General features: G+C 51.3%; 8 protein-coding genes across 8 annotated transcripts; 6 read left to right on the forward strand and 2 right to left on the reverse strand.

Annotated features, from left to right (window-relative positions):
* Positions 1-232: 232 nt before the first annotated feature.
* Positions 233-1,321, forward strand: HER10_EVM0003316 (uncharacterized protein; the record flags this gene model as incomplete). The annotated part of the gene is made up of 2 exons (XM_035472997.1): positions 233-516; positions 629-1,321. Exons 1-2 carry the CDS (start codon positions 286-288, stop codon positions 1,319-1,321), a joined length of 924 nt encoding a protein of 307 aa, XP_035333843.1. The 5' UTR covers positions 233-285.
* Positions 1,322-1,753: 432 nt separating this feature from the next.
* On the reverse strand, positions 1,754-4,018 carry HER10_EVM0008364 (major facilitator superfamily transporter; the record flags this gene model as incomplete). The annotated part of the gene is made up of 11 exons (XM_035477889.1): positions 1,754-1,871; positions 1,924-2,008; positions 2,059-2,328; positions 2,388-2,484; positions 2,540-2,669; positions 2,723-2,850; positions 2,905-2,977; positions 3,014-3,176; positions 3,236-3,318; positions 3,419-3,574; positions 3,966-4,018. 11 exons carry the CDS (start codon positions 4,016-4,018, stop codon positions 1,754-1,756), a joined length of 1,356 nt encoding a protein of 451 aa, XP_035334184.1.
* Positions 4,019-4,353: 335 nt separating this feature from the next.
* On the forward strand, positions 4,354-6,456 carry HER10_EVM0010975 (coenzyme A transferase; the record flags this gene model as incomplete). Its single annotated transcript, XM_035480419.1, has 7 exons — positions 4,354-4,742; positions 4,815-5,099; positions 5,148-5,334; positions 5,396-5,700; positions 5,756-5,867; positions 5,923-6,262; positions 6,322-6,456. Exons 1-7 carry the CDS (start codon positions 4,460-4,462, stop codon positions 6,454-6,456), a joined length of 1,647 nt encoding a protein of 548 aa, XP_035334383.1. The 5' UTR covers positions 4,354-4,459.
* Positions 6,457-7,255: 799 nt separating this feature from the next.
* Positions 7,256-10,423, forward strand: HER10_EVM0007287 (catalase; the record flags this gene model as incomplete). The annotated part of the gene is made up of 4 exons (XM_035476846.1): positions 7,256-7,290; positions 9,213-9,534; positions 9,589-10,273; positions 10,338-10,423. 4 exons carry the CDS (start codon positions 7,256-7,258, stop codon positions 10,421-10,423), a joined length of 1,128 nt encoding a protein of 375 aa, XP_035334105.1.
* A 579-nt stretch (positions 10,424-11,002) lies between these two features.
* On the reverse strand, positions 11,003-11,848 carry HER10_EVM0008202 (thiamine pyrophosphokinase; the record flags this gene model as incomplete). The annotated part of the gene is made up of 1 exon (XM_035477734.1): positions 11,003-11,848. One exon carries the CDS (start codon positions 11,846-11,848, stop codon positions 11,003-11,005), a length of 846 nt encoding a protein of 281 aa, XP_035334171.1.
* Positions 11,849-13,368: 1,520 nt separating this feature from the next.
* On the forward strand, positions 13,369-14,846 carry HER10_EVM0005638 (acetyl-CoA acetyltransferase). Its single transcript, XM_035475244.1, has one exon. It carries the CDS (start codon positions 13,547-13,549, stop codon positions 14,801-14,803), a length of 1,257 nt encoding a protein of 418 aa, XP_035333994.1. The 5' UTR covers positions 13,369-13,546; the 3' UTR covers positions 14,804-14,846.
* A 938-nt stretch (positions 14,847-15,784) lies between these two features.
* On the forward strand, positions 15,785-17,132 carry HER10_EVM0001172 (pfs domain-containing protein). Its single transcript, XM_035470928.1, has 2 exons — positions 15,785-15,966; positions 16,058-17,132. Exons 1-2 carry the CDS (start codon positions 15,838-15,840, stop codon positions 16,358-16,360), a joined length of 432 nt encoding a protein of 143 aa, XP_035333701.1. The 5' UTR covers positions 15,785-15,837; the 3' UTR covers positions 16,361-17,132.
* A 3,033-nt stretch (positions 17,133-20,165) lies between these two features.
* HER10_EVM0008984 (major facilitator superfamily transporter) lies at positions 20,166-22,104 on the forward strand (the record flags this gene model as incomplete). The annotated part of the gene is made up of 10 exons (XM_035478489.1): positions 20,166-20,354; positions 20,420-20,447; positions 20,501-20,597; positions 20,658-20,767; positions 20,820-20,893; positions 20,951-20,999; positions 21,064-21,461; positions 21,519-21,762; positions 21,818-21,900; positions 21,949-22,104. 10 exons carry the CDS (start codon positions 20,166-20,168, stop codon positions 22,102-22,104), a joined length of 1,428 nt encoding a protein of 475 aa, XP_035334233.1.
* Positions 22,105-22,882: the final 778 nt, after the last annotated feature.

Raw genomic sequence — 22,882 nt, forward strand, 5'->3', positions numbered from 1 at the left:
CGCGTCCGGTCTCGTTCTCATCCCGCAATCCCTCGGCCTCTAAATGTAGAGCCGGCGAGCTCTCGGCCGCTCGGCACAATGTTCAAAGAGTCGAGCTCCAGTTTCCCCACGCTGATGTCACATGGGACTCTTCGCGTCGGCGCTTCTTTTTGATTCCGAGCCGCACGGTCGAGGGACCTTCTTTTGTCTTCCGACTTGCGGAACCCCTCCGGTCTCGATCAATTGGGGAAACAAAACCACTTCTGCATCCCACCACCTTCGCTTGAACGCACGCCTTCTAGTCCGATGGATCATGCGCCCGCAGAGAAACAGTTGAAGCAGACCGGTTCCAGCAGTAATCGAAAACCAGAAGAAACCATGTCGAAGCTCGCACCGTCGCTCAAGGCGCTCATCAATGCACCGTTTGCCCGCCCCGGCCAGACGGCTGCGCCGTCGCAGATTCGCGAGGTGTACCAAGCCATCGCTAAGGATGCGGCATCAAAAAACGTCGGCGCAAAGCCGTGGCTAGCAATTTCGGTGAGATAGACCTATCGCGACTTCCGCAGCTTCTGTTGTGTGGCTCAATTGAGTACAATCGAGCTGGTACAACACTCGTGCGAGCTTAGTTGCTAACCTCGGCATCTCGTAGGCCGCGGCAACCTTCACACTCAACTCTCCCGACTCTCTAGAATCCCTCTACAGTGTCGCGTCTTCCTCAGGCCGCCCCGACAAGCGCGAGACTGCCGAGTTCATTCGCGAAATCGGTCTTAAGTGCATCAGCTTCAACGGCATTCCCCGCACTATCAACTGCCTGAACGCCTTCTACGCGAGCCTCCCCAAGGATGTTACGGCACAACTGGAGACGAAGCCAACGCGAACACCAAACGCGCAAAACATCGACGCCATCACAATTCGCGGTCAGGGCCTGTGGGACTCGATTTACGCCCCTTTCGAGGTCAAGCTCTACGAGAAGCTGGCGCAATCGCACCCGGATCTTCCGGTCCACATTCTCCACAGCCACTACGCGGGCTTGTTGTCGGAACCCAAGGAGCGGGGAGGTCTGGCCAGCGTCGGAAGAGTGCTGACTTCGATGATTGCCATTTCATGCTTGCGAGCACAAACCGGTGTTGGCCCGCAGGTTCTGTCGCACGTTTTCGGCTTGAGGAAGGGACTTGAGGACGGCACATACAAGGCGGACAACCAGGAGGACATTCAAGGTGCGGAGTGGTTGGCTAGCGATGAAGGCAGCGAGTGGATTTTGAAGTCGGTTGATACTATTACGGAGGCCATTGGTGGAGCTGCGAGGTCAAACTTCGCTCCAGGGCGCGAGTCCAAGTTGTAGATCGTCGGCACTTGTGATGCTCGTCGAGGTGCTGTACACTACCGGGCTCCAGAACCGGACCTTTGGCCTTTTATGAATTTGAGCTTTGTCGAACATCAATGCTTCCATCCCGTTCATCGTGTCGCCAGATGCTCGTCATTTCTTTCAAGCGAAGACCGTCATGAAGCCACATACGGATGTTGGATGCCCCTACAGCGACGTAGTACAAAACTCCCAACGCCAAATTTCTCACTCCTCAAGATCAAATTGGCTATTGACATGCGCATGGTTACGTCTGCTCTAATATTGAAAACGGTCTACGGAGCATTTGGAAAAGCTAGGTCTAGAATCTGAACGCAAGAACTCCGTAACTTGAAGACAAAGAATATCATTCTACCAAAAGATCTAAATACGTCCGTCACTTCTCGGCATCCAACCCTTGCTTAGCCATCTCTACAGCACCATCTTGAAGTGAGGTTCCCGATCATCGCCTGTACCAACGAACTGATCATACTTCCCAGCAGCCTTATCGCGGTTGATCTTGGCGCACCAGAGAACATTTATAAAGGTTCTGGACTTTCGATTATCATCTTGATCCACGAAAAGTGTAAGGTTTTACTCACGCCACCCATGCGTAGCACAGCAGTCCCAGAATGACGGTATGGCCCTTATGGTACAATGGGCCATCAGTGCTAGGGTAGATGAAGGCTGCAGATCCAGTCAGTCAGATTCTTATTTGGTGCCTATTGCAAACTTACTCGCTACGAATCCGCCGCAGTTGGCGATGGCAAGCTGAAGCGCGGACGTTGTCGCGCGCTTGTAGTGACCAGCCGAATTGTTGGAGTTCCACACCAAGACGCATGGAACGGCACTGTACATGCCAATGGCCATAAGGCATGTCATGGCGAATCTTGTCTGTGGCGCCGTGACGTTGGCGATGGCTGCGTAGCCCGCGATGGAGATGGGTAGGACGAAGAGCATGAGTGTGCCACGTAGGCGGAGGCGATCGGAAAGAAAAGCAACGAGAACTATGAGGGAAGTCAGCTTTGAGCTTAATCACTATCCTTGAGCTTTTGCCATTGCTCACCTGTAACGGGGGTCGCGACCGCGTACGGGATCACAGACCAAAGCTGAACTTGGTTGGAATTGGAAGCGATATGCATATCGTTGATGATTGTCGGGAGCTTTTTGATCTCAATCAGCTGTGTGAAACTACGAATTAGATCCCAAGAAACTTACGAATAGACCAAAGGAGTAAAGACCAGACAGAATGGCAAAGTAGGCAGTTGCGCTGAGCCAGATCTGAAGGTTGAAAACGCCGCGACCAACTTCGGACCATCGAAATTTCTCCTCTCTTTCGCGTGAAGAGCTTCATAGATGTCAGCTGATGAGCTTCCTTACAACTTGACATTGTGATCTTACTCAAATCTGTCCCCGGCATGACCTTGGAGCCGGAGCAGCGCCCACTCTCGCTCTTCATCCGTTAAGATCTTTGCCGTCGCCAGGTTGTTTGGCAGGCCAATGGCGGCAATGATTCCACACACGACCGTCTAAGGGAGCGTGTTAACACTCACTGGCTTTACGGCCGGGGTTCAAGAACTTACAATGATACCCTCAATGATGAAGATCCATCTCCAACCTTCAAGGCCAGCCGCGGGACCAATCGCGGACAAGCCTCTGGCGAGAAGACCTCCAAATGCACCAGAGAGAGACGCAGCCGTATAGAAGATACCAATGCGCAGTGCAAGTTCGCCGCGGGTGTACAAGCCAGAAAGATACAGCACCATTCCGGGAAGCAGTCCACCCTCAGTCAGACCCAGGATTGCTCGGACTGCGACAAAGCTGCCGTAGCTACGGACGAAGCCGAGACACATGGCTTTGCAAAGTTAGTGATGGATGATAATGAGACCGATTACTGTTGACCCATATACGTACTAACAATACCCCAAGCACAGGTAAGAAAGGGGAGCCATATCCGCGGTGAGACCTTCTTCAGGACGAGGTTGCTTGGCAGTTCGCTGGGCGTGCATTAGCGACCGGACGAGTGTGGGGAACCACATGGGACGAGAGCACGTTGACAGCGCCAAGATCAGCTGAGAACGGACGGAGAGATGTTACCTCGCGATGTATGTCGCATAGAAAACGGCCAAGCCTTGGTTGTATTGGTTGTTACTGATGCCAAGGTCCTCGGCTAGGCCAATAATCTTTGCGTTGCCGACGTTGGTTCGATCAAGAAAGGAACAGAGGAATAGTAGAGCCAAAAGCGGTAGGACCCTGTCAATCTTGCGTGTAAGTTGAACTGAGTCTTCAAAGTGGTTCCTCGTAGTTATGACTTGGGGAAACGCTCACCTAGTGTCAACTTTGAAGAGCAAAGTCTTTGTGAGATGCCGTTGGCGTTCTGCTTCAACCTCCAGGTGGCTCTCGTCATGCTCAACCTTGGGATCCATGTCGAAGTCTTTCGATGTCATGTTGGATTCGAATAAGATTTGGCAGTGTAATCTTGGGAAACTCTATGAAGAAACTGGAAAGACGAGAACAACAGAGAAGACAAGACAACAAGACCCGAGCCCCTATCTGCCAAGCAAGGGCAAAGCTTGGGGGTCCCTCCCCCGTTTTGAAGCCCGTCTTCCCCAGACCCCAAATCTGCGGGGGAGGACGAACCCACGGCGGGTAGCATCTTAGACCGTCCCCGGATCGTCTCTTTGACCTTGCCGTCATCCCGTCCAGACCAATGACAAGCCTTTGTTTACTGTACGCCATAAAGCTGACTCGGAGTCTACTTCTGGTCTCCGAGAGCTACTGCAGAAGAAACTCCGAATTCCCACAACTCCCGGTGCCCCGCCACGAAGACGTCAGAGATTCCCCTGTCTTTACCTGCATCTTCCCCCTCATGCCGAAGCCACTACTGAACCGCGGGAGCGGAGGGACTCCGTCGTGGTCGGCATGCAAAAGAACGGCCGAGGCGTCCCGCGCAGCAACCCGTTCAAAAAGATGAGGTCGCGCCCACCTAACCCGAACCTAGAAATGTCCCCCGACAATCGGCCTTCCCTTTTCTTTTACTTGTGCTTAATCTCTGGTCTCTCGTCACAATTGATTGAAACCTTCCCTTTTGTGTTTTGTGGATAAGCCTGCTTCTTCCTCCAGAAAAGGACCGAACAAATGTCTTCCATTACTCGTCAGTTGCGCCCGCGGGTGCTGGTCCGCGCATCCTTCAGAGCTGTGCCCGCAGTGTGTGCGCAACCTCAGCGTTTCCCCCGCGCAAAGGTCCTTGGTGTTGCGACATGCCGTGGCATAACGACGACACCGATCCGCCGATCACAGAAGGCGCCTGCTACGAAGAGAGGTGGCTCGAAGCTGTATGCGTCCGCTGATGAGGCTGTCGCGGACATCAAGAGCGGATCAACTATTCTGAGTTCGGGTTTCGGGCTCTGTGGTGTTGCAGGTTAGTTCAGTCAGCCGATGCTCTATCTGCACTGCCAGAGGATAGAAGAATGGCTGACACATTCGACGACAGACACAATCATCGCCGCACTAAACCGCAGGGGGGCCGAGAACCTGCACTCGCTGACAGCTGTCTCAAACAATGCCGGTCAAGAAGGCAAGGGTGGTCTGGCTGTCCTCACTAAGGCTGGCCAGGTGAACCGCCTGATCCTATCATTCCTAGGAAACAATAAGGCATTGGAGAAGAAGTATCTCACTGGAGAGATCGGCATCGAGCTGTGCCCTCAGGGAACACTTGCTGAGAGGATCCGTGCCGGTGGTGCTGGAATTCCCGCATTCTTTACGCCTACTGGAGCTCGTGAGTTATACATTGACAGGATCTAGGAGATGTAGCTGACATGAGTAGACTCTTTGGTTCAAAGTGGCGACATCCCTGTCAAGCTTGATGCTTCTGGCGCGGTGAAAGAGCGCGGGCGCACAAGAGAGACGAGAGAATTCAACGGCAAGACGTATCTCATGGAGACTGCACTTACGGGAGATGTGGCCATCTTGAGAGCATGGAAAGTGGACACAGCAGGAAACTGCGTATTCAGGTACGAGAACTACACGCGAATTGACTGAGCGAAGGACCTTGCTAACTGTGTCTCCGTGCAGATACACCACCAAAGCATTCGGACCTATCATGGCCAAGGCCGCAACAGTTACCATTGTGGAAGCGGAGAATATTGTCGAGGCGGGCGCAATCGACCCCAATGACGTCGACTTGCCCGGAATCTTCGTCGACCGAATCGTGCCCTCGACCGCCGAGAAGAACATTGAGATCCTCAAGACAAGAGCGGAGGATGGTGAAGGCGAAGATCTGAATGCACCCAAGAATGATGCGCAGGCAAGGCGCAATCGCATTGCCAGACGTGCTGCGAAGGAGTTGCAGGAGGGTTTCTATGTCAACCTTGGCGTTGGTGAGATGAGATTCATGCCCCCGTGAGGCTTGAAGAGAGGCGCTGACTGTAATAGGCATCCCGACTCTGGCTCCCTCATTCCTCCCGGCTGAACGCAATGTTTGGATTCAATCTGAGAACGGAATCTTGGGCATGGGTCCTTACCCTACCAAGGACCAGGTCGACGCGTAAGTGTACCTTTGAGAGGACTTGAGATGCATGAGCTGACATGTCCAACTCTAGCGACATCGTCAATGCTGGCAAGGAGACTGTGACCCTCGTTCCCGGTGCTTCAACATTCGACAGCGCCGAGTCTTTTGGCATGATCCGTGGCGGCCATGTAGATGTCTCTATCCTTGGTGCGCTGCAGGTTAGCGCCACGGGCGACTTGGCCAACTACATGATTCCCGGCAAGGTGTTTAAAGGCATGGGTGGTGCTATGGACTTGGTGTCCAATCCCGACAACACCAAGATCGTTGTCGCGACCGAGCATGTTGCCAAGGACGGCTCTTCCAAGATCGTGCAGGACTGCAGTCTGCCGTTGACTGGTGCTCGTGTTGTCAGCACAATCATTACTGATCTGGTGAGTTGAGCGTGGTATCAGGTGATTGATTAAGAGACTCGTCGCTAACATGACGATAGTGTGTCTTTGAGGTCGATCGCAAGAATGGCGGTCTGACACTAACTGAGGTCGCGCCCGGTGTCAACGTTGAAGAAGTGAAGTCGAAGACGGATGCAACATTTGAGATCGCAAAGGATCTGAAGACGATGGAGTGAGACGGTGTTGTAATAGTAAAGCCTGTATTCAAGATACCAATAGAGAAATCAATGCACTAAACAATTCATCCCTTGTGTTCATGCAATTCAAGTGTTATTCGTGGCTAATAATACATTATCGTCTATGTGAGTAAGTCATGAAAATCCAAACATTCATCGGCAGTCGTTCTCCCCGTGCGCTTGACAGTGATTGAATTGAGGGGTATCATCCGGATTTAGGCACCAGAAGTATTCACAGAAATGTGGAAGACAGCGTCCTAGTCGCTGCTGGAGCTCGAGCTGCTGCTACCGCTGCGCTTGCGGTGCCCGTCCTTCTTACCATGCTTCTTCTTATGCTTCTTCTTGTCGTTTCGGCTGTAGTTGGTCCATGTTAGTCGTGCGTCTTAGGCATGTCGAGGCGAGCATTGGACACTTACTCTTCCAACGCGTGCTCTATCTTATTGGCACCAATAGCGCCAAGAATCGCACCGCCGACAGTTCCAATGAAACCGCCGCCGGCCTTGTGCGCCGCCCATCCGGCCGCTCCGCCACCGACTAATGTTGCGCCGAGGCCCTTATCCTGATCGGGACCACCAGGTCCAGCGCCATACTGAGGCTGGCCGCCGTGTTGGGACTGTCCTCCATATTGAGGTGCGCCATATTGCAGTTGCTGGTTGTGGGAATAACTGTCTCGGTTGTCGTGGCCGTAACTTTGCTGGTGCTGGTTGCCCTGGGCGTAGGTGGGTTGTTGGGGTCCGCCGTATCCGTGCTGCTCCTGCTGGGGAGGGGCGTTGTAGCCACCGCCCTGTTGGTACGGAGAATGCGACTGCTGGGGGTAGCCGCCGCCGCTGTGGTGTTGCTGGCCCTTCAAGAAGTATTAGTGTTACTGGTCTCGATGTTGCTTCTTGTTAACTTGAGTCCTATCTTGTTGAAGTTCTTACCTGTGCATAGGTGGGCTGTTGAGGTGCGTAACCGCCCTGGTTGTATCCTTGCTGTCCACCATATCCCTGGTTCTGGTTGTGGCCGCCGCCTCCGTAGTAATCGTTTGCAGACATGTTGAGGATTGGGGTTGCTGAGTTGAAAGAGAAATGTGGGTTTCGAGATGTACAATAGTCGAAGTATCGATTGAACTCTGGTATGCTTATTGAACGAGCTGAGAGCAGTAGAGAGAGGGGAGAACTGAAGCTTTATGAAAAGGCGCCAGACTTGCTTACTGCTGAGAGAGAGCCTCGGAGGAACGCTAATCACCATCTAGTCAGACGGAGCTTGCGGAAATTGGCAGGGGCGGGCATAACTAACGTGCCGCAAGCAGCCTAACGCGGGACGGGGATTGGATCTCTCCCGTCTTGTCCCCAGTCAAGCCAAGTTCTTCAGCGTCTTCCCCGCGCCCTCGGCTCAGCTTCTATCCTGTCGTCATGTTTCGTGGCGCAGTCATTGCGCGGGGTGCTGTGTGTGCTTGTCAGCCCTGCTGCAACTTGCAAGCCACAGACGGTGAGCTGATGGACAAGCCACCAATGACGCGACCCTCTTAACCACAGTTGGGCCGTTCGGATTCGGTTCCTCGGTTGCAGGAAGGTTGATGGCGAATCAATGACTAAAAGCTTGACTCCAGTGGGTTGCCAACTTGCCATACGCGGAAGCTGCAAGTTCCTTGTCTAGGTATACACACGAGAGGTCCTCACGATGTCTCCATTTCCTGTCACTATCTATCTTGTCATAGTCGAAATCAGTATTCAACAATGAGTGGCCTAAATTATTGATATGGTAGATCATGTTTGGTGGAGTACCTAGCCTCTGTGATCGGCTGAGTCTGTTTCAAGAATTGGATCGGACGAACTCTCATTCTGGCGCTCTTAGATCACTGCCACCCACCTTCTGTGCTGCTGCACGCCATTAGCTCTTGCATACCACCTGGAAGCACGACCATGGTCCATCATCCAGGTCCTCATGACGACCCCAGAATACAATACAGGGTATTACCATCGAGGGGAGTGGAGTCGGGCCACAGCTGACATCGGCGTCTCCGGTCGCGGCGCGGGTGGGGCCGATTGGCCGAACTTCCCGGGGAAAATGCCCAAATCGCTACGGCGGATTGGCTTCACGGCCCCGAGTGTAGGATGTCTCCGAGTCCGGCGCAATCGTTGCTTAATACATGTAACTACTAGTACCCATCCTTCGTTCAGCTGTCGACGGGTAGTCGGTACGCCAGCACTGAGTTCATTGGGCTAAATCAGCCTAGAAACCCCTATATTCGACTGAATCCCGACCATAGCCGCTCACGCCCATTGCTTCTTGCGAAGTGCACGAAAACCAGGTGAATCCAGTCAACTAGCTTCACGGTGATAACTCGTTGGTAAGATGGCCAGGCTCATCCATAGGCCTTCAACCGTTGATTCGGGTGAAAGGATTACAACAGGCACTCCCTGATTGGCGTCCAGAATTTGGAAGAGTGTCTCACAAGCTTCACTACCCCAGAGCTGTTGTTGCGGGGTATTCGACGCCGTCGCAGTGTAGCGCGATCGGATGATATGTAGCGCCTGGGTTAGCATGAGCCAACACACTCTACTCAAATATCACAGGGGCGATCTTGTCACACTGATCGCGTGGAGGAACGGCAATGTTACTGTGTATGAATGAGCAGAAAGCATTAATACCTGGAATAATCCCACAATCTGGATGATGCGTGTCTACTTCACAGATTTCTCCATCTTGAAGAGACATTAAGTCCTCAAATAGCAAACAACATCAGATCGGGACGCCATGACTGACATCATCAGCAACGTCCTTCCATCCGAAGACCTCTCTACACGTGCCTATTTGCGGTGGGACGCGAAAGGAGTTGAAGTCGTGCCCCCAAATGAAGCAGAAGACATTCAAGCCGTTGCCGATATGATCAATGAGGGGCAGCGCAGAACTTGGAACTCGACACGTCATGGCTATAGTGGTACCCATGCCAGAACACAGGGCATCGTCAAAGGCACATTTATAGTCCCTGATGACTTGCCTCCCCACTTGAAACAGACGGAACTGTTCCAACACGGCGGCGAGTACCCTGTAGCCTGTCGGTACAGTTCGGAGCCCGGCGACCCGGGTCTTGATGTGGGTGTTCTTTTTTCTTACCATCGTCTCTTGTGCTGTGCTTACGCGTTACAGGACCGCATCCCCCAACCCCGGGGCTTTGCCATGAAGCTGTTCAACGTCAAAGGAGAAATGTTCGAGGCCGGCAAGGATACTCCAACTCAGGACATTGAATTCAACAGCACCCCGGCCATTGACCTCGCCGACGCAAAGACGACAAAGGAAATTATCAGCCTTCGGCTTAAGCATGCTGGCAACAAAGAAGAATTGAATAAAGAGCTCAACGCTCGCCAAGATGCGCAACTCCAACTCGCTCGCGACCAAGTTCGCAACACTCACCTCGAGTCCACGCGACAGTATTCACAGACGGCGTATCGGTTTGGAGATTACGTCATCAAGTACTCCCTTGTGCCATCTACCGAGACGCAGAGGAAGCTCTACGATGAGACTGTGAAGCCAGAGCATGACGAGTCTATCCTGCAAAAGTGGCTACAGAATTTTCACGCGCACCATGATGCGGAATACCTCTTCCAAGTGCAACTACTAGAGAATCTCGGTGATCAGCCTGTTGAATATTCAGGCGCCGTATGGGATGAATCAAAATACCCCTGGCAGACTGTTGGCAAGCTTCTGATCCCACGACAGGACAGTTTCGACTACGAGAGGAAGAGATTTTGGGAAGACTATGCACGTGTTGATCCATGGCATGGGTTGAAGAGCCTCCAACCATTGGGTAGCTCGAACAGGCTTCGGCGGGCAGGTAAGTTCTCCATCTTGTCCTGGCGATGGAAATGCCTCGATACTTCGGGTTCTAACATTCTCAGTTTACGCTGCGAGCAGCAGTATGCGACGCAAGTTGAACGGGGTAAAAGAGATTCAAGTTCAAAGTATCGACGAGATACCTAATTGAGTATCTTTCTAGGGACTAATCTTAGGAGGTTCTAGATCAACGGAGGGTCAGAAAATTGACGCCATCGGTGGTCGGTGTATGCCTGTGATGCCTCAAATTTTGCATAGAAGACCACCTAGTATTTATCTGCTGTTACTCGAGATGACACTTGTGATTTTCATTCAAACGAGTGTATTATACTAAGACTTGATGAGTACTTGGACGTCTTCAAGTCGGCCGACACATTGAGGTGACAACTTGACCCCCAAATTGAAAGCCCCGCGATCTCTCAGGAACCGAAATGCCGACAACAGAGTCTCCAGTTTGCCTCTCCAGAACAAAAAAAGAAATCAAAAAGATATATCCGAAAATTCCTTTTCCAACTTCCCGAGCGAGTGTCCAAACGTTTGTTTCGCGAAACACCGAGATCCACCTAACACGCATGCCAAGCCCCTGCCCTCAATCGTCGAAGTTCTGCACATTCAAGTGCCTTTCAGGGACACATTTCTCTCGAGATATTGTCTGTATCACAGTTGCTTCCACTATAACCAGCAAGAGTGTTCAGAGATCTTGCTCGGCGTGATATTCGTCCTGCTGTGTCTAGCTCTCTACATCACTCCAGTGAAGAAGATCATTGACAACTGCATGCTCTTGGAGCATTTTCTTCATCTGATCAACGTCGCCAGGTGAGACTTCTCCCAGACAGCCGTGTCGGATCAGGAAATCGATCATAACGAGTGCGGAGTTTGGCTTGAATTCTCCATTGAGAAGATCTTTGACAATCTCGCCGACTGACTTCTTCTCGACTGACTCGACTTCGTCCGGGTTGGGCTTGAAAACCGGGTCTTCTTTCACTTCCAGATCGAATGGGATTTTGACGCCGAGTTCAGGGGCGCCAAGAAAGTCTTTACCCCATTTCTTATCCCGCAGGACAGCAAACTGAATCGGAGGGGCTTTCTTGACATCCTTGAGCCAGTCAGATCCTAGACTACCATTTATTTCCTCTTTCACTTCCCGCTTAAGACATTCCTTCGCAGACTTGTCGTTAGCTTCGCCGAAACCCCCACCTGCGTACTGATAGCCTCCAGCAGCGCACTGATCGTACATGCCACGAAATGTTGACTTCTTGTCGGAACGTTTTGCAACGAATATTGAATAGGCTTTCGGATCTTCCTTTTTACCTTTGTAGACATTTAGATGAACGCCGGTAGTAACAATACCGAAGACGGGGCTCAAGCCGCAGACGAAACCAGTTGACAGCCAGGTAGTACCGTCCAGGTGTAGCCTCAGCGGCCACATCTCCTTTTCGTCCCCCCAGACGGCTCCGAAATTTTTGTTCGTATGTCGACTCTCTTTTGGGCAAATGATTTTTCGTATGTCTCTGATTCCCTTAACAAAAGCGTCCGAATCCTTCAAATGGTCCGCGTGCAGCCGAAACGACGACATGGTTTCTTTTCAGCGTCCACCGTGTCGAACAAAAGGTGCTTGGCCAACTTCGCTTTCAAGCCTTGTAGAAGTTCGGCGTGGCGAGCGGTGACAACGCCCAGTTTCTTCCAGGCCGTTCCAACAACGTAACCAAATTCCCAGTAATCTGATGTCTTTTCGAAGTTGTTGTAGGTTTCGACGAGTTTGAGTAGACTGCTGTGAACGGGAGTCTTCGGATCTGGCATGTTAAATGCTGTAAATTTTGCGGATGGATTGAAACTATTCTTTTCCTAATCTTCTTTCCTAGATAACTCTGGAAGAAAAAGGCTATAGTTGCGTGTAAAACCTGATGTTTTGGTTTGCTCAGTGAACGTATCGACGATTTGCTACAGTATTTTCCAAACTCCTCTACAGCATATGATCGTCACCATGGCCGATTTAAACGTTTTCGTCCCATGGGAGAGATGAAAGACCTTGAGTAGTTTATTCAATACCGATTTCGTCGACAAAGCCGCAACCCAATTCGCTTACCGGTGTGCATATTGGGGGCAAAGCCGACGCCTAGCAGCTCACTAGGTTGCATTGAAATGTCTTCCAACAAACACCTTGTTTCTCATAGTGAAGCGTGAACAAGGTTACTTTTCTTAGAGGAATATTGTATGTGGAGGCTTAACATAGTCACGAAACTACATGAGGGAGCTAGTCTACCTTTGAGGACAGGCAATTTGCTTTCTCTGCATGAAATGAGGAGTACATAATCCATTCGGTACCCTCGATACATCAATGCATTCGAGTGTTGAAAGACACATGTACAGCTGTTATTGTTTCCAGGTGGAGATTAATTGACTATTTCTAAGCTTGAAGTCCTGATATGGACCTTCACCTGCTCCGGCGCTAATGCATCTGGGTAAATTTCTTTCCAGACTCTGCTTCGGCGCCGATGACCACTTCACCATTCAATGCTTTGACGGAGTCCTTTTCAGGCTAGGGTGAGTATTGAGAGCTCACCATATCATAGTATACATGCAGACATACATCAGAGTGTCTCCTTGGCTGCATTTACCAAAGACCTTGGTAAGCAACACAGTGGAGGTTGACGCTGATTTTGAATTGTCAAAATACCTTGTAAACATGAGCGCGCGTAATGTGAGCTTAGAGTGTGTTCAATATGAAAGAAGCTCATTGTTCAAATTCTTTCAAAGTCGGCATTTGGTGTGACACCAAGTTGAGTGTAGATGATGATTTAGTACTGTGTAACACGGCAGTTTTGGCTGATGATGGCCTCATACCCAAATGGGATAGCCGGGGGGTGTTCTCGGTATACATGCCAGGTTTCGGTGACCGTCGGTATATCTCGGTGTGAGTGCCGACCTAACTGCCGGTTGAACGTTTAGCCCCGGGACCGAGCTTAGAGCTCTGCGTATGGTTGCCGAACCCAATTGCCATGCCATGCGGGTCCCCCCACCTCGGCTTTGGGGATCAAGCTGGGGAAGTTGAGCGGAAGAAGGGGAAGAGCTATTCTCCCTGACTAGCAGTACATCGCTCAAGCTCCCCCGGTTACCAAGCGACATCGCTCACATTTACCCGACTCTTTTTCGAGACAGCCTTGGCCGAGGGCTACTTTCTAAACTTCGTTTCCTCTTTTCTGTACGACAAGTCTGGCTTCCTGTCAACATTCACACTCAATTGACGGCCGTAGCTCCGAGAAACACCACAAACATGTCTATCCCCAAAGGAATCTCGTCCGTCCTGAAGAAGGCGCCTTCCGACGTCGTCATTCTGTCGTCGCTGCGTACACCCGTGTGCCGGTCGAACCGCGGACAGCTCAAGGACGCATACCCCGAAGAACTGCTCTCGACCGTCCTCAAGGCCACCCTCGAAGCCAACCCGAACCTCGACCCTAAGAAGATTGAAGATGTCGCCGTCGGCGTCGTCCTCTCGGAGCTTGGCGGCTCCAAGGCTGCCCGCATGGCCATGAACCACGTCGGCTACCCCAACGACACCTCCTTGTACACCGTCAACCGCGCCTGCTCGTCATCGCTGCAATCAATTGCCCTCATCGCATCGCAAATCAGGACCGAGACGATATCGGTGGGAATTGGTGCCGGAATGGAGAGCATGACCCGCAACTACGGTAGCCGTGCGATTCCGGTAGACGTGTGGCCCGCCCTCAAGGAGTCACCGGTCAAGGATGCGAGAGACTGCATCATGGCCATGGGCATCACATCTGAGAACGTCGCTGAGCGCTATGGTGTCTCCCGGGCAGACCAAGATGCGTTCGCGCTGCGCAGTCACCACAACGCCTCAAGAGCGAGAGAAGATGGCTCCTTCGCCAAGGAGATTGTTCCCGTCACAACAAGATTCCAGGAGACGGACAAGCAGGGCAACAAGGTCGGAGAGGAGCAGACAATCACAGTCACCAAGGACGACGGCATTCGCGCCAACATGGCGATTGAGGCCTTGCAGAAGCTGAAGCCGGCATTTAAGGCCGACGGCGCCAGCACGGCAGGCAATTCGTCGCAAGTGTCCGATGGCGCGGCCGCGACGCTGTTGATGCGCCGAAGCACCGCCACAGAGCTGGGCCTCACCGACAGCATCATCGGCAAGTTCGTCGGAGCAACCACCGTCGGATGCGCTCCCGATGAGATGGGTATCGGACCCGCCCTGGCGATCCCCAAGCTTCTGGGCCAATTCGGCCTGGAGAACAAGGACGTGAACCGTTGGGAAATCAACGAGGCCTTCGCCAGTCAAGCGATTTACTGCCTGAGAGCGCTTGAATTGGAGCAGGCTTACGAGGATGGCAAGGTCAACCCCGACGGTGGTGCTATTGCACTGGGCCACCCTCTGGGTGCCACCGGTGCCCGCATGACGAGCACCTTGCTCCACGGTCTCGGAAGATCTGGAGGCGAGGTCGGTGTTGTGAGCATGTGCGTCGGCACCGGAATGGGTATGGCTGGTCTGTTTGTAAGAGAGTAGAGTGTTAGTATAGAATCGAAGCTACCACAGTATACTGTGCCGCACTTCAATCGTTCGGAAATTCCGAACCCATAGCTTCCGACTGCTTGCTCCGGTATTCGCAGTGCGAAGTCCTAACGGTCGTTCCATGTGAGTTTCTATCACCAGTACCAATTGCAACCACCCTTGCTCTGATCTGCTCCATTCGTCTCATCTTCCATTAAGCACAGTCACTTTTCGTTAATTGGAGCGGGACTATCAATAAAGGCCCCAAGTCTTCAGTATCATTTCTTACCAGGTGAGCATTGACAAATACTAGGTAAGTAGATGGGTCTTTTAGATGTGAAAGTCTGGACAGTCTTGTTGCCGCCCACCTTGCAACAATTGCCCACGAAATTTTGAAAGTCGCTCAATGGACAGAACTCCATTGAATGGGCAGACGTAATGATTTAGCGCAGAGAACGTGCACTACATACTACGGTATCAGGCCAAAGTTTAACCCCCTTGTCAGGTATCTTCGCCTGTGCTTTTCATGATTACATCAGCAGCATTACTTTCGAGATTCTTGTGCACGTCGAACACAAATTTGGCCATTGAGAGTCACTGCTCTACCCTGGCCGGACCCACGCTACCTGGTAGGGAGTTTAAACTTACCCCTATAGACCAAGTATGTGTTTTGAAAACCAATTGCCCCTCCATCGACGTTGCTCTACCCTCGCCAAGTTGGTGTAGAATAAGCGCCGGTTTCCAACAGAGGCACATGGTAAAGTACAACCATAACCAATCACCGACAGACAAGACATGTAGGCAACCAACTCATCCAGGCCGCATGTCGGGTCACATACGACATTCGAGCAGGACAGTCATTGGCGCATTTCCCATCGTTGGGCATGGGACTGCAGGGGCGCGGATACTCCCATCTTAATAATCAGGCTATGAGTAAGTTTGCGCAAGCGCCGTGATGGATCCTTTGCCTCCCTTTTCTCTACAACCTCACGCATGATCCTCCCAGAGATATCGCACTCTCGCTCTGGATATTCCAACTACAATAAGAAATGGAAGTCGTCGGGGCGGTGGCAAGCTTTATAGCCATAGGCCAGGCTTTGAGCACCGCTCGCCATGTCGCTCACATTGCCCGAGCGATCCCGGGGATAGAGAACGAGCTGAGGTGGCTCCAAAATGAGGTCTGTTGCAACAATATCAGATCAACATAATCACATTCAAGACCTCAAAAGGGAGAAGGTTCATGCGCTGACCTTGAACATGATGCTGTAGGTCGAAGCTTTAGGATTAATCGAAGCAGAACTCGCTAGGGCGGGAGTCATTGCCAGTGATTCAAAATTCGAAACACTGTACCTAGAAAAGGCCATGCTTCAGCTCACAGAATCCACGAGGAGCCTCGAAGAAATCCGAAAACGCTGCACTCGACCACTGAGTGCCGACGGCAAAGACAAGATCAAAAAGAGAGCATGGTTCTGGCTACAAGCTGAGCTCGCTGAATGTCGAAGTAAAGCGCGAGATGCCAGAGAAAACCTCCAACTTGCGCTCCAATCAATCAATGCTCAATCTATCACGTAAGGTTCATATTGTCAGCTGCATAAGATGGCTGTTGAAAAGCTGAAGAGATTACGTTGCGCTCTAGGAAACTCGTTTTGCGAATCGAGAGTCTGAGCATGCAGATAGTGTCGAATGTGCAACAGCTCGAAAGTTCCACAGGCATTGCAGACGCTCCAGAGAGCCCGCCATCAAAGGATGAGAAGCCATCGTGTTGTGATGAAAACTCATCATGCTGTGATGAAGACTTAGAAGCACTCCAAGACGACAAACCTTTACAAGTCGTGGCTGTGAGACAACCTCAACAAGCCTTACCGAATCCTCAAGCCTCAGCACCCACTGACTTGATCACTCCTCAAGCTTCGAGTATTGTCAACCAGGTATCAGGTCTTCTGCAAGACCGATGCCCAGTTCCATGCTGCTGCCGATGCCATGTTTCAAAGCCAGTGTCGTACACTCCCACGAGGTGGGCTCGGAACTTGGTTGGCAACCTTAATGTCAACTTCAACCGCCAATTGAGTTTCCACAACAGCGCGAAATGCACCGAGGCTAGCTGTAAAAACAAATCAGGAGCATCTATGACTGTCGCGTACCAGTTCCCGGTTTGGCTATGTTCCAGAGCAGTCCAATTGCAGACCTTAGTGGGCGCTACGACTGGGCTGCGAGTGTCCCTTAGACCCGCCAGGATTCTCCCCTTTGGATCAAACTTTTGGGCTGCCACTGATTCTGAGTATGCTCTGAGTTCGAGAGAAACAGTGCAAAAGTGGATGCTACACTATGGAAATGTGTTCCCAGGTGACACAAACCCAGACGGGATGACTGTCTTGGAGGTAGGCCTTCCATGAGTCGCTTCTGTTGACACACCCATAATTGGATAAATCAATAGAGTGTCATAGGACAAGGATCAACAGATATACTCCTCTATCTGTTCCAGATCTGGGAAGACCAAATAACAAATGGGAATTATGACGAGCAAGTCCGTCAAAGTTTCGAAATCTCCAGGTTCTGGCGAGTAGCTACATATTGACAAGGTTTTTTTTTTTTTTTAAAGCTCTTGGTTCTACAAGACGCACCATGAAATTGCAAACACTCCCGATCTACCCGAACAGAAGATGCAGATACTCACTCGAATTCTGTCTGCTGGCAAATGGACCGTGAATGCCAGTCAGACCCCGCTGCATGATGCTCTTTGCAGGGGCGATTTTGAAGCTGCTTCTCGAGCTGCCGAAGAATTCAGTTGGGCCATCAATCAGCGGAACTACGAAGGCAACACGCCGTTACACATCGCTGCAACACAAGGTCATCTTGATAGCGTCAAACACCTCGTGCATTTAGGATGTGATATCAACGAGGCTAACTGGAAGGGTCGCACTGCTCTCATGCTTGCTTCCAAGGGCGGCCATATTCTCACGGTGCAATATCTGATTGATGCTGGTAGCTGGGTGAATGCCACTGACAGAGGGGGCGATACTGCAATAATGATTGCTTCCATAGCGGGGCCCAATAATCTGGCCACAATTCTTCAGGCTCTGATTCGAGCGGGAGCATCAGTGACCATTACTGATAAACAAGGTGATAGTGCCATTCATCATCTCACGTCGTCTTGCAACAAAAGCCGCGTTATTCGGGAGAGCTTAAGAGTCCTCCTGGAAGCCGGTTCTGATATCGAATCTCGACAATGTTGCGGGAGAACCCCGCTTCTACTTTCGGTTCAAAGCGGAGATCGCAGAGGCACACAATGCCTGATTGAGGCAGGAGCCAAAATAACATGTGTAACATACGATGGTTGGGGCTTGCTTCACGAAGCAGCTTTGTATGGAACCAATAAGTTACTCCGATACCTTGCAACTCTCGACTCAACGGCCATCAACACGTCTTTGCGTAGCAACGATGGAGAAACGCCTTGGGATCTCTGGATTTTCACGATGCATGTGCAAGGTTGGCAACGCGCAGATGTCTTAAGGCCAACCCCAAAACGACAAGAAGCTTTCGTTTCAATGATCAAATCATTCAGGGATAGAAATTTGACGGTTGATTTACAACGGCTGGATTGGCTACTACAATATTTGAGAGACAGGGATCAACGAGGCGCCATAGCTGCATTGAGTCCTTTGATCAAGCAGAAAGAAGATTGGAAGCGATGGGAAATTCTTGGTACATATAAAGCCATCGGCTTACAGATCAGAGAAGAGATGTGGGAGGCAGCAGTTGAGTCTGTTGAAGAGGTTATCGACTGCTTGCGAGAAAGAATGGCCACATCCCCGTGCGACAGCGAATCGTACTACGACCCGAAGACTCATACCATATACCGAGCCAGAGAACTCGTATGATTTTCAAGCCGTCACGGCTGGATCTCAACATGATGGAAGGGAAGGCAGAGCCACTTATGAACGGATTATGAGTCGGCACATTCGAATGCAAGTCGCAGAAGCGACTTTTGATGTAAACAGGGGACCATACAAGGATGAGTTGAGTTCTTTCAGTAGATAACTCATTCAAGCTGTAAAACTGCAAATAATCCGAAGATCTGCTGAGGAGCACAAATCACAACCACCCCGACCGTAAACGTACCAACATCTTTACTAATTGCAAGTTGCGGTGACTTGCCAAAGCAGTCCTTGTTCTGTTGCTAGAACCTTCTGGGTAGAATAAAAGAAGCATACAGAATACTCTCGACGTAAAGCCCGTCGTAGCCAGACCCATTTGAGCGTGTAGTTTTAATTGCTGATTTAGTTCAGGGTTGCTCCATGCCTACAAGAGCTCGTCAACGGCAATGCCCGAGATAGCAGGTTGTCAACCACTGCCAAACTATATCTCCGCCTGTCATCAAACATCATGACGCTCAGAAACAGAGAGGGTTCAGTAGTCCCCAGCTGCCATGGCATGCATCGTCCTTGACCACCAAGTTCCCACTCAGGTGTCCACCATCCATTGTCCATGCCTCCGGCCACGCACCTCGAGAGCCACTGATCCACCCTACATGTTTCCGAACGAACCATATTTATCCCTTTCACACACCTCTCCATATCCCCGGTCTCAAAGTCCCAACGCAACTGGCCCTAATGCCACTAACCCCAAGCTAACCCCAGCACTTTCCATTCCCTCGGGCCTTGGCACGCGGGGCTCCATTTCCCCATTTCCACAGTTTGGGTGATGTGGGTTGCTGCTCACGCTCCAGTTGCAGTGGCTGACCAACTCCAACCTCTCCAGTGGCGGCGGGTGTTGGTGCTTCGTGGGTTTGACTGACTCTTGTCCTCGCACGCTATCTCCTGCTTATCCTCCAGACGGCTTGTCTCATCGAAACCCCCCCTTGCCCTTATCCATTCCCATCGACCGCCTCTTTCTTTCTTCTCCCTTCGGATCCTAAATCTAACCCCCGAGAACCCCGCGTTTGCTGCCCAGACACGCGGCTCCGACTTGTTGGAATCTGTCGCAATCTGGTCCCTTCCCCATGGGTCGTTTCCCCAGCTATCCTCTAAAACGCACCGGATCTCAAATGTTGCCCCCGCTGATCCAGTTACCCCGGATTCGGGGATCACTCGTAGAAATGACCTTTGCGTGGGGTATCAACGATGCAACAGTCTTGAAAAGTTCATAAATACCACGTTCCTGCTGATTGTCCAGCACTTTGGGTTGGTTGACAGAACGAAGTAAGAAGCAGTGACTCCATCTTCATTTATGCTTATTTCTTAGACCGCAACTCTCTTCACCGCAGAGTTTAGCCCCGCCGATCCCTCTTTTTTCTGACAACCCCCCTTCCCCGAAAAAACAGACTCTGCTAGGCGCACAAACCGGCCCGGGCACGATATCAATATCAGCGAAATCTACAATGGGTGCGAGCGAGAAGCGTTCACCTTCGGTGGAGCGCGAAGAGCATGCTATCCATACCGTCGATAGTGTGATTATGGACGAGAAGCCTATCCCTCAGGATGAGGAGAATCGCGACTGGACCGGGTCTGCGAAAAAGACCGACCCGGAAGAGATCAAGCTGGTGCGGAAACTAGATTGGCGGATCATGGTAAGTCTCTAGTACCTCTTGATATCGCAGATGCTTGTTCATGATCTAATGACACCTTCAAACAGCCGACACTCTGTATCATGTACTTCTTGAGTACGATTCCCCGCTCGAAACCCCATCATCAGATTACCTGACTGACCAATCAGACTACGTCGATCGTAATGCCATTGCTCAGGCACGACTGAACAACTTGGAGAAGGATTTGGGCATGTCAGGAACAGAGTTCAACACAACGGTTTCGATGTAAGACGCGAATTTGCGGCAATGGACTAGATAGAAGGAGCGCGACTAACAGCTTCACAGTCTCTTTGTGGGCTACGTTCTCATGCAGATTCCGTCCAACATGTTGATCACCAGGATCCAACCCGGCATGTATATGAGCGCATGGATGTTGATCTGGGCTGTCGTCTCAGGTACGAAATCTGTCGGATCACATTGTGGTCCTCAAGTCTAACAGACATCTAGGTTGCACGGCACTTGTTCAGAATTACGGAGGTCTTGTTGCTTGCAGATTCTTCCTCGGTATCACCGAAGCTCCCGTAAGTAGCAACATCTATCGTCGAGTCATGAGGCCTCTCACTTACACGGAATAATAGTTCTACCCAGGCGCAACCTACATGCTATCAATCTTCTACACCCGCAAAGGTCAGGCCCCTCCTCCCTCTCCATCCAACTCCAAACCTGACCCGTCAACTAACACCCCCAACAGAGGTCGCCTCCCGCATTGCCCTCCTATACTGCGCCCAAATCCTCGCAACAGGCCTCTCCTCCCTCATCGCAGCCGGCATCTTCGCCGGCATGGACGGCCTCAACGGCATCGCAGGCTGGCGCTGGCTCTTCATCGTCGAGGGCGCCGCCACCGGCCTCGTGGCCCTCTTCGGGTTCTGGCTCCTCCCCAACACGCCCCTGACGACGCGCTGGCTCAACGACCGCGAGCGCGAGCTTGCTCACTCCCGCATGGAGAAGGATAAGCTTTCCGATTCAGATGATAAGCAGGCTTCAGCTATGGATGGGTTGAAGCAGGCTGTGAAGGATAAGAGGACGTGGTTGTTCTGCTTGATGCAGAATTTCCATTTGAGTGCTTGCAGTTTCAACTCCTTCTTCCCCGTACGTATCTCTTCTCCCATTGTGGGTGGTTGAAGGTACATCGCTAACGGGAACCAGACTGTCGTTAAGACTCTCGGCTTCAACACGACCATCACTCTCGTCATGACCTGCCCGCCGTTCATCTTTGCCGGTGCCGCGGGTATCTTGTTCGGCTGGAGCTCCGGCAGACTTCACGAGAGAACATGGCACATCACAGTCGGCCTCGGCGTCGCGATTCTCGGTTTCGTAGTGGCGGCCTCGACACTCAACACGGCAGCTCGCTACGTCGCCTGCTTCATTTTCCCCATGGGAGCCTATGCCGGTTAGTACTCATACTCGGTTTCAATACTCAGACATTATACTGATTCTTCACGTAGTGAACTCCGTCATCATCGGCTGGGCTTCTTCAACGCTGTCACAGACCAAGGAAAAGAAGGCAGTCGTCCTCGCCATGACCAACGTCGGCGGCCAGATTGGCTACATCTACGGTGCCTACCTCTGGCCCAAGAGCGACGAACCCCGCTACGCAATTGGCTTCGGTGCCTCTGCCGGCTTCGCTTTGCTCTCGATCCTCTGCGCTTGGTGGATTCGTGTCTTGCTTGTCAGGGAGAACCGGAGAATTCGGGCTTCCACCACGGAGAATGTGAACTTGTACGGATACTAGGTGGCCCAAGGAGGGTCTACTGTTGCGGAGATTGGAACTTGGCTGTGTCGTTATAGTCTTGTCGTATGGATGCACCGGTTCATGTTGCTGCTAGGCCTGCAGAGAACCATACTATCATCTTTAATGAGACAAGTAAGCTTGAGATAATATACCATACAGGAAAGACAACATAGGATTCTTGACTGCAACATTCATTCAAGGCAAGACCGCATAATATACCCTAGTGAAATCAGCTGCTTGTTGGCGAAACATTGCGGTTCTACAAGCCTTCTGCTTCCAGGCATAGTCTCTTTACTTCGCAATGGCCTTATATAGATACACATCACGTTCATTGTGCATAGCATGATTGGAATCTTAGGTGAGTTCATATCATTTGCACAATACCGTTCAAGGTGATCATGGATGAATTGATGTATATCTGGAACAACCTGGAATGCCTTAATTAATATCACACGAAATTGGTATGGGCGTTGAAACATGTAACCAACAATGATGACTATAGAATACCTCGTTTGACGAAAGTTGCCACATAGTTTGGTGGCATTATCATGTAGCCATACATGCCTCGTTAGGACCACCATGACTTTGTTAGGCGCGTAGAGAGAACGAATTCGTACAGCTGGGATGGGAAACTAATACTTTGGATGAATGTGCTGGTGCGATGAGGTTGTTCACGACACCCTTCAGACACTCAAAACGGAGCATTCACCTCGCCCAAGAAGCGATGCAAACAGCGACTCTCAAGTTTGATTATTGAAGCTTGATGATTCTATCGACT

This window comes from Colletotrichum scovillei, assembly GCF_011075155.1.
Source record: "Colletotrichum scovillei strain TJNH1 chromosome Unknown Contig00005, whole genome shotgun sequence".
Classification (NCBI taxonomy): domain Eukaryota; kingdom Fungi; phylum Ascomycota; class Sordariomycetes; order Glomerellales; family Glomerellaceae; genus Colletotrichum; species Colletotrichum scovillei.

Excerpts from the sequence above, each read along its gene's own strand:
- HER10_EVM0001172 (XM_035470928.1), top strand. The coding sequence starts at position 15,838 with ATGGAAGTCGTCGGGGCGGTGGCAAGCTTTATAGCCATAGGCCAGGCT. Across the intron at positions 15,967-16,057 it reads TGAGGTGGCTCCAAAATGAG|GTCGAAGCTTTAGGATTAAT; the intron begins GTCTGTTGCAAC and ends ATGATGCTGTAG.
- HER10_EVM0005638 (XM_035475244.1), top strand. The coding sequence starts at position 13,547 with ATGTCTATCCCCAAAGGAATCTCGTCCGTCCTGAAGAAGGCGCCTTCC.